At 41.6% G+C, this 10,222-nt stretch overlaps 1 protein-coding gene across 1 annotated transcript; it reads right to left on the bottom strand.

The window, feature by feature from the left end:
• Nucleotides 1-127: 127 nt before the first annotated feature.
• On the bottom strand, nucleotides 128-3,550 carry LOC115730717. The gene is made up of 4 exons (XM_030661319.2): nucleotides 3,168-3,550; nucleotides 1,153-1,305; nucleotides 931-1,039; nucleotides 128-577 (listed from the first exon to the last, which is right to left on the bottom strand). Exons 1-4 carry the CDS (start codon nucleotides 3,504-3,506, stop codon nucleotides 375-377), a joined length of 804 nt encoding a protein of 267 aa, XP_030517179.1. The 5' UTR covers nucleotides 3,507-3,550; the 3' UTR covers nucleotides 128-374.
• Nucleotides 3,551-10,222: the final 6,672 nt, after the last annotated feature.

The following is a 10,222-nucleotide window of genomic DNA, read 5'->3' on the forward strand; positions in this document are numbered from 1 at the left end:
AATGTTTCCGCAGGAGGATTTTCAGCAGGTGGAGCTCAGAAAGTATCTGGTCGACATTAATGTAGTAGACTCACTCACAAGGAAGTAAATAAGAAAAATGCAGGAGGAGGCTTATTCATCTAGCAAGCATCACACAGCAAAACAGCAGTGGTTTGTTGTAAAAAAGCAGCTCTTTTGTCGTTGTAAAATAATAATTACCGACAACAATCATAAACAAAGACATCGTTCTAACAAGTTTTGTCTCAGCAATACAATCACGGGACCAACGAGAATCGCGCCACTAAAAGTTCACATCCTGAAACTACAAGTTCCAAAGAGGGATTGTTTTGGATCCTCTTTACCTTCAATCATAGGACCGCAATTGACTATTTCAGTCACAAGCCATCAGACAGCCTGCTCGAGGGCAAGTAACTTATGCCAGTTTGGCTGGGGTTTGTGAGTAACTCAAAGTTTCCAGCGGTAAACGACTCGTCCTTCAGAAAGATTGGTCTTTCGAGATTAGAATATGCACAATACTCTACTTCGTAAACTGTTGCATCCTTCAACAATGCTGAGACAGACACTCCAACTCCTTCCCCTGCACAGAAGCACAACTATTGGAAACTTCGGCAAATGAGCAAAAGCATATCATGGAACTTGCAGGCTACATTGATGTGCTTAACCAATGGTCAATTTTTGTGCTTCTTGAATACATCCCAAAAACAATACGGTCTATCCCTTAGACATTGTCACTGTTGGACCTATCAATGGCTCTCAACCATCTACTGGAAGCATTTGAAATAGTTAGTGCTATGAAGCTGAATTCAAAAGCCTGCCTATTTGCTAAAAGAAGCCGATGAAATAAAGTACAGGAACTTAAAATTCAACTGAGCTTGCTTGACATGATGTTCTGAAGATGTCTTCATAATCATATGAAAATTATTATCTTACCATGTGTGACAAGCAGCAAGTTTTCTGAGGGATATTTATCAGCTAGGGCAATAATAATTTGCTCATATCTAGCTCGTGCGCCCAATACTGTCTCTTCCCATTGTGGCATCTGCAGCCAATTTCCATCAATGCAAAGTGAAGTGGTGATTATATTGCCAATGTATCGGCATCCAGTTATATAATTTCCAGGCAAAAGAATACTGTTTGTCCAAAACATTTCACCTGTTTATACACTCTTTCTACTGTATGATCCACTGTACCAGTCGGTAGCATGGCTTCAAGCTCAGCAATGTCAAATCCCCAATCCCCATCTTTAGGAGGATATCTGATGGCTTCCCGGTTCAACATCTCGCACAATCCATACTCAATTGAAACCTGCAGAATGAGTTTAAAGATTAAAAGCTTCATTGTTCAGTTATAATTTCATGAATGGAACTCTGCAGTAAACAAAAATGTCAGTTGCATCTTTTATTGAAAAAGTAGACCACTAAGTCTGTGGGTTTGATCGCTGTTTTAGTATTCTCAACTGACTTATTTATAGATGCTGACGTCTGTCTGTACAACCCCTCTACAGAATGACTATTTACAATTTAATGGTGTAAATCAGCATGTCTAGAATCCCGATTCTTTTCTGTGCTTATGATATAATCCAGGAACAATCTATTGTTAGAAGGAAATACCGGTTACTTTGTTATAAGGATTCTACCTTAACAATTAATTGCAACCAAGCAATACAGGTAACAGTGTTCAACCTAGTTCCCACTCGCCTTAGATCTGTCAACCAAAGCAATAGAAATGCACGCAGGTCTTAACTAAAATATACTACTATTACGATTCACCCAATACAAAAGACTTTGCAAGAATGTATGAGCTTTTCATACAAATGGAAGATCTGGATGACCTAAACTGGAAGAAATAGCTGCAATGAGAGAGAGGAAGAGACAAAACCAAACTGAGACAATTCGTCTCTTGGTAGTGATATGTTTATATAAAGCAAGAAGTGAAGTTACCGAAAGACTATGTACTCTTTGGAAGCGCCTTTGAAAATTATTTCCTCTGCCTCCTTCCAACTTTGGATGAAACAGAGCCTGACTGAAAGAGGAAATATGTTCTCCAGAATTCTCATGGAATCCCCATTTAATTATCTCAAAAGTAGCAAAGCAACATGTTTCACCCTGAGATAAGTTTCCCTCAAAAAAATTTCTTCTACCTTTCCTCTATACGAACATGGCATAAACAATATTAGTAACTCTTTTATTGAAATGGACATTGCCGATAAAATCTAGCTAATTCAAAGATACTATGATACTGCACTGCCCTGCTTGACTCCGCCTTCTATTGCATATCGCCGTTGCCTTACTGATGCCACATATTGATGCATGAATGTTACACGATACAATATCCTGATAACTGTGCTTCAAGGATATGCCCATTGCCGGGAATGAATGCTTCCCAAGCTAATTAGATCACAACTACGTACCTATTGCCAAACACAACTTCAAATGCAAACTGCTCCCAAAATGGGAAAAAGAAATATGCATTCTCTTCAGTGCTCACATGAAAAATCAAACTTCACAAACTTCAGCCCACATTCTGTTCTCAAGCATTTGACTCAAAGGGGCCATACTACTCTTCTTTTTCACTTGATTTTGCACAGACAGGTCATATATTCACTCTACCTTAAACTGACGCCACAATAATGTTGCTCAATTTGCATCACGCTAATGAGACAAACCTCTCTCTCTCACACCACACATTACAAGTCAACATCAGCAACTCACCAGGAAGGATTTCTACACATCAGAAAAGTTTCTAACTTCACATATTACCTTCTTGATAACGATAGGCAAAGCTAATTTACACACCTTAATTCGTTCCCCTCTCACATAACAGTGGCTCCTGCATGGATGAAGACCACTCTACTAATCGTAGAGAGTGCAGACAGTCATCAAGAATCATTTGCTTCAGAGAATTGTTTGCTATCTGATCGAATCTATCATCGAGCTCGCCTGAACCGTATGTATGCAACACCGCTCTTTAGCTTGACACGCACGTCACTGAATTCCAGCTACGCATAATCGACGCCCGCACTCGTTGACCTTAAAGTCCATTACTCTCTCAGCCTCTAAAGATCAATCGGCGATCTACTCCAATCAAAACTATCGCCATCGCATTCCAATGAACGCACATCACATTGCGTGCACACTCAAACAGTCACAGACTCGTGGAGGACTGACCTTGAGCCTCGACGGATCGATGGAGAGGGCCTCGGAGGTCGTGGCGGTGAGGTCCTCGTCGTCGACGGCGCAGAGGGCGGAGACGGCCTCGGAGGCTGTCTGGACGCAGCGGAGGAAAGGGGACACGAAGACGCGGTGGATCGGGAAGCCGAGCTGATCCCGGAGCTTGCGGCCTGTGCAGAACGCCCGGACCCGGCCCGCCTCGACGAGGGGCGGGTCCCAGGGTTGGGCCGCCGTGGACACCCAGAGCGGCTCGAAGTTGTCGATGCGGTCGCCGTGGCGCATTACGACGACGTGCTGGCGGCGCTGCGGGTCGGCCTGGGGATCGGAGGACGCCATCGGAGTGGCGGCGGCGGTGGCGATGGGCGGTGGCGAGAGGAGGAGGAGGAAGAGGAGCTTTGAGGCAGCGTTCGGATGTAGAGAGAGAGGTGGGGGAGGTGAGAGACGATGAGAGAGGAAGAGGTGGTTTCTTGTTATAGTGGGTGGAGGGGTAAGAAACATGACATGGAAAAGGAGCATTTTTTGGGAGGGTCGATGGGCGAACAGTTTTTGATTCGATGAGCAATCGAGATATGGAAAACCGAATTGTCTCTTGTATTTTTTTCGTCCTTTGTGAGGTGAACCCCTACTTATTTTATTTTTTGCCCTTGTAGTTGTGGCATACTCCACGCTATTGCTATTTTTTTTATTTTCCATTTCTAATACAGAAGATGGAAATTAGAGTCTGTCGCAAATGTTGAGTAGAGATGAGCATGGTTGGTGTTGATTCGGTTCCCTCAAGAATCGAGGATAGGACCGATGATCCCGATTCTCATTTTACAAAATTGGGGTTTGGACCGGAGGTCTCTAGAATCGGTTAGTCCGATTCTCGGACAATCCAATAGAATGGGCAAAATAAAAATAAAAGGAAAATGTAATTAAAATACGGGATTTGTTCGATATTCTCCTCAATTGTATGTAGTTATGTGGATCTCATTTCTAAGTGCAATAATGTATTTAACGAGAAAATATTTAACCGGAAATTTTTCCTCATGTGCAAATCCCTTTCTTTGCCTAGAATTTCATTTCTACACATGCTAATTGTATACAAAAAATAAAAGAAAATTTAAAAAAAAAATCGGTCCAGGTGGGCGGTCCATCGATCCGATTTTCCCTAAAATTGGGAATCGGATTGTCGGGACACCAGTTCAAACTTGAAAAACCGGAGATTAAACCGATAATCTCTAGAACTGGACAAACTCTTTGGTCCGATCGATCCATCTTGCTCACCTCTAATATCGAGGGTGCATTAAATTGACCGTAAAGATCTTATTGGAATTTCGTGCAAAGATTTAAAATTAAATTGACAAGATTAAAAAGTTTATGATTAAAATAGCATTTGCCTAACCAAATTTGGGTAGGAGCTGAGCGGCCTCCATGGCCCTAAGTCCAAGGAAAAAGGCAAAAAGCAAAGAAAAGAAAAACAAAAGAGCAAAAAAATCTAAAGAATTATTAAAATTTGTTCATGTCAACGTTGGTTGTCTCACGTAGGATGACCCGCATCCACATTAACATTCAAAATTGGTTAGATGGACTGAATTAATATAAATGTAAAAATTTTAAGACTGAATTGGCACAAAAAAGAGATTTAAGATTGAATTGGCGCAATTACAATATGTCACGACTTTTTTGATAAATTTTCCCTAATATCATGGAAAAGAATTGTTGAGCTTTCATGGCTCAGTCCACTACTCTTGTTTTGCTCTCTATGACAATGTGTTATTCTTGGATCACAAAAGCAGAGTGAGAGATCTTCAGCTTCAAAGATGAGAGCGCGCTTTTCCCACCCGGTGTGACCTGCGGACTTCAAAGATAGAATTAAACTCTGTTGGTACTCAAATAATCCACCCGTCGAGACATGTGCCATGCACATGAGAAATAAGTACAGGTGCTTGCAACGTGAGAAATTGACGAACGTAATAAACACGTCACGGGTAGGCATTTCGACAGAGTATGAAAAAGGTACATGCATAATGCATGAGAATGTTGACGAGTTTCGATTGATGGGAGGCGCCAAGCAAGCTATTGATACTATCAAGGAGAAACATCCACTTGTCTAAGTAGCAAGGATAATGCCATATTGTACAAGCATATCAAAGACAGGCAAACAATTTGAGCTATTAACATGGGTGCCAATGCAAGGAAATTCCACCAATGATTCAAATAACTTTTTGAAGAGCGTCAAAGAGGACGAAAATATCTCCTTGAATTTCTTGGCTGGAGAGCAATTTTAGGTAGGTAAAAATGGAGTAAGTTCCTGAAAATACGGCCCAAGAGTTCCTAAAGTATGGAGGACGTGAACATAAGGTCGCATGAGCGAAAGAAGATTAGCCCACGCACCTATCGACAATTACTGGGATTTTGACTCAAAAGCTCGAGAAGTGGAAGAATGTGGACGCGACTGGCCCGGGTAAAGAGATTAAGGCTAAGACTGGAGTGTGGACAGTTATTTGAAGCTAAATAACTACTTGAAGACTTGGTCAAAAGGGTCCGTAAAAGATGGCAAACATGGTAGCTTTTGGCGCTAAAATCACAACTGATGAAGAGTAGTTACCTTCTCAACCATTATAAATACCACTGGAGAACCACGGAAGTTCCCCCCTAAACAAATCAACAAATTTAGTTTATTTTTACTTATCGCGTTGCACTTTACTTTTCTTAACTGCATTTTTCAAATTCTCGTCGTTAAGTCAAATTTCGACGTCTATCTTTATCCCAGATACTGCACCATCGAGTCAAATTCTAGTGTATTAGCAAAGCGTATTCAAGGCTTTACCATTGAGTCAAACTCCGGCACGGTTACAAGTGAGTTGGTTCGTTATCTTCTGAGAAAAATCGTGCTTACCAAACCCTCCCATTGAGTCAAACTCTAGTTTGGTCTACGTTTGTATATTTTCTTTCATTTTCACATGTATCGATTCCTTCAAGTTGTACTTATAGAGTCTCTCCATCAAGCCAACCTCTAGTTGAGACAATATTAGTGAGGAGACTTGTGTTACTCATTTACTAATTAAAGTGGAGGTTGAGTTATATAGACGTATCACATCTGATTGGAAACGTGGGGAAAGGAACAAGGAATCAAACCTACGTGAAGGGAGCCATTATAGTGAAATAACTCGGGTCTAGCATGGCCAATCTCGCAAGAAGGGAATTCGGTAAGGGCTTAAGGAATCAAATGGGAGTCTTGGTCAAAGCTGGATATATATATTGCATGACCATGATGGCCGAACCTCACTAGAACTCAATTAAAATGGTGATGCATCAAACTGAGAAATCAAGAGCATGTCACGTGTATTAGACCTCACGTTGGTCTCTCTTGCCGTGTATATAAATCATGCAAAGTAGGTAGATGAAAGGGCAAGGAAAAGATATTAAATAAGTGGTGAGTGGAGGGGCAATCATTAGCCCCGGATTAGGACAACCGGCGCAAGAGGGGAATAATAGTGTGACGTCCCGAAAATTAGACCCTCTGTAAAGAGACCGAGTTCAATAAAAAGGATTATTATTGAATTCCAGTTGGTATAAAATTTTGGATCATAAGGAATTAAGAGACGAATTTTGGACGGTTCCCGATTTGTGGTTCGGTTTCGATTAGGTCTCGAAATCTCGGTCGCCGCAATTTCGGATTTTTCATTCTCACGCCTAAGCCTAATTCCGACCGAGCCCGATTTGTGAAAAGATTAAAATTATTTTATGTCGGTTGAGCCAAATGTCCAACTAGTCCTATATTACTTGATATTCGAATTTTTCTTCGGGTATTTATGCACAAAAAGTCAAAAGACTTAATGGTGACGGGACACCACTTGTCCCATCACCATCACACTCACCCACTCACTCTCTCTCCTCCCCCCCTCTCTCTCTCTTTTCTTCCCCCTTTTTCCTCTTACCATGCGAACCCCCACCCCACACCTCTTGTTCATCATCTTCTTCCCTTCTTCTTCTTGTTCTTCTTTGTTTTGGTTAAGCAGGCCCCCTCCACCGGATAACCACCCACTACCACTCCATCGTTGCGCCCTCACCTTCGCCTCGTCGGTAGTCGTCCGCGAGTTGCGAAGACCCGGTTGACCACCCTTAGCCCCGGTGCCCGAGGCCCACACCTTGCTGCCTCGTCACCTCCGGTCTCCACCGCGTTCCGTCGCCGAACCTAGCTCGGTCGCGAGACCCTGCGACCTCCAAATCTGTGGACTCGAAACCCCGCCGCGAACGAGACCCACGCCGGCCGAGCTCGACCCGAGATCCCGAACCTTGCAACCGACGCAGTCGCGAACCAACGCGACTTGTTGCCGCCATGCTCCTCCCCCTTCCTTCGACGAGCAGCCGCCTTTCCGCCGTCCATCGTCATGAGCTCAACCAGGCCCGAGACCACCCGCGAAACCCATTGCGACGACCCCCGACCCGAAATCCCTAGCCCCGGTTTCCTCCACCCCATGCCCCGAGGAGCCGTTGGTCGCCGCCGGCCGTTAGCTAGCCGGAGCCGCTCGCCCTCCTTCGTGATGCCACGCCATCAAGCCCGCACCAACTCGAGTCCGTGAACCTCCGCCAACCACCATCATGAGAGCATGCCGTCAAAATTTTCGTTCGGTGAACAGTGCGAGTAAACATTGATTGTGAACATTGCTCGTGAATAGTTCTGATGAACTGCATCGTGAATAGTGCAGGTGAACGGTATAGATCCGTGAACAGTATCCGACTCGATCCGAAAGTCTAGTATCTGACTCGTCTTCGACCGTTGGTTTTTGTGAGTTAGCCCCTAACTCTCGGTTAGGACACTAATTTCGTTCGGAATTAGATTAATTAGCTAATTAGGGCATTTAGGTATATTAATTACGGTCGGGCTAGATAGAAACGTGGTTTAGGCTAAATGACCATAATTAGTTAAGATTAGTCGATTAGCTAGGTCGTTCGTGGCTAATTGGTGATTAGAACTGATTGAATTGATTGATTGTGTTTAATTGATCGTGAGTGAGCAATAGGTTAGAGACGAGCGCCCGATTGATTGTCAATTGGAATTGGAATTGTGATTAAAAATTGATTGGCTGCAATTGATTAATTGGTTCTTGAATTATTGGATGTGAATGCCAGAATTTTCTGTTGATTGCCATGGGGGTTCGATTAGAGGTTAATCGCCCAAGATTGCTTGATTTGTCGATCGATAAAATTGCTCATTCATGTGACTACGTGTGAGATCAAATTGCATGATTTTGCACGAAAATGGCCTTGGGCCAAGTATTTGAACATGCAGGTATGAATATTCGACTAAATTCAAAGAAATGAACCGGTTGGTTGTCGAAGTGCTTGAGTGGTCACATAAGTGGATAATTTCGACAATCACTATCTTCCGGTTGGTTGATCCTGGCAATCATTGTTTTACGGTTGGTCGAGCGAATTCATATGGACTATCAGAAGCCGTCGCCGGAAGTAAGAGACGATGCCCGGTCCCGCCAGAAGAGCACCAACTGATTAGTGTCTTGGACCTACGGGTCATTGATGATAATAAATGGACTACGTATGGTATCCTGTGCATACAAGTGTTGTGATGTTTTGCCAATAGATTGAATTGGTTTAGTTGGTCCGATTGTTGAGTTGAGTCCGCATCTGTTCTCTTGATTAGCAACGCAAGTGTACGTATCGAACAAGTAATAAAGTGATGAATAAAAGTATCGTTCCCATAGAGATTGTAGACAAATCAATCAAATTACTTACGAAAGGTGAACAATTCGCAAATTTATCTAACCAATTAAAAATTTAATGAAGGAATCAAAATTCTAAAGAAAAATAAATTAACCAAGGCAGAATGCACAAACTAAACGTAGAAATTTCGAATATAAAGAAGCAAAGAACAACGTATTTCTATTAAGGATGAAAAAAACGTTAGAGCATCCGATTTCACTTAACCAATCAAGATTAATTAACCAATCTCGTCATGCAATCAAATTGAATTCATAGTGTGATGGTAGAACTTCTTAATTTAAATCACTATCCTTGGTCCGTTATAGCGACCCTACTTGGATTTAGCAACTCACACTTGTTCCATGTGAATTTAAGTAAATCCAAACGCATTAAGATCTATGAATGTTCCCGGATTCAATAAACCACTCTCGATTTACATACTACCAAAACCACACAAAAAACTTAAGATATCTCTATCTATAATGAATTCGTGGCTATATATCATAAAGCACCCGCATGGAATCTCCTTTCGGTCTCAAACATGCGACAACAATCATTCAAGTGGTGATCAAACACTTAAAAGCATTAAGAACATGATATATAACTCCCACATATGAATTCTAAAATTGCATAAACGAGTCTAGAAAATTAATCAATCATAGTTAAGCTATATCGTAGCTCTAACAAGAAGTAGTCTAGAACATAATGAAGCTTAAATTAAAAACGATGAATAAATTAAACATGATGAAAACCTAGAACAAGTTCACCAAGAATAATCAAGGATTGACTTTGAATTCGCCTTCTTCTTCTTCACTTGGCATCCGGCATTGAAAGGAAGAATAGAAGCAAAACCCTAAATGTCATATGATAAAAAACGTCTCCTCTACCTCTCTTCTTAAAAAAAAAATCACGTTCTTTTTTATGCATATGGCCATCTTCTTGTTTTGAAAAAAAAAATCTTGATCACACCAGAATAGGATTGCAATCAAAGATTCTTCCCAAAAATAGACTTCTCTCAATAATAAAACTCCGAATTTAGCTTGGATTTTGAATTTCTCCCCAAGAAAAGCTTGATTCTCCTTGATTTCAAATTTGCATGGCTGAAGATCGGATTACCTACAAAATCAATTAAAAATAAATAAAGTAGACATCAAATTCAATTGAAACTAAGCAAATATTAAGTCTAAAATAATAAATAAACTCTATATAAAATAGAGTTATCAGCATCGCATTATGTGTGGCCTAGAGGGTAAGCTTACATGTGGTTGAATATCTGCTCTGTGGTGATGTGATTGATTGTTAGGACGTTCGAACGAATCAACGCCCTAGCCGGGCTTAGGTGTTGA

This window comes from Rhodamnia argentea, chromosome 9, assembly GCF_020921035.1.
Source record: "Rhodamnia argentea isolate NSW1041297 chromosome 9, ASM2092103v1, whole genome shotgun sequence".
In the NCBI taxonomy this organism is placed as follows: Eukaryota; Viridiplantae; Streptophyta; class Magnoliopsida; order Myrtales; family Myrtaceae; genus Rhodamnia; species Rhodamnia argentea.

Excerpts from the sequence above, each read along its gene's own strand:
- LOC115730717 (XM_030661319.2), bottom strand. The coding sequence starts at position 3,506 with ATGGCGTCCTCCGATCCCCAGGCCGACCCGCAGCGCCGCCAGCACGTC. Across the intron at positions 1,306-3,167 it reads TCGATCCGTCGAGGCTCAAG|GTTTCAATTGAGTATGGATT; the intron begins GTCAGTCCTCCA and ends CTCATTCTGCAG. Across the intron at positions 578-930 it reads CTTGCTGCTTGTCACACATG|GGGAAGGAGTTGGAGTGTCT; the intron begins GTAAGATAATAA and ends GCTTCTGTGCAG.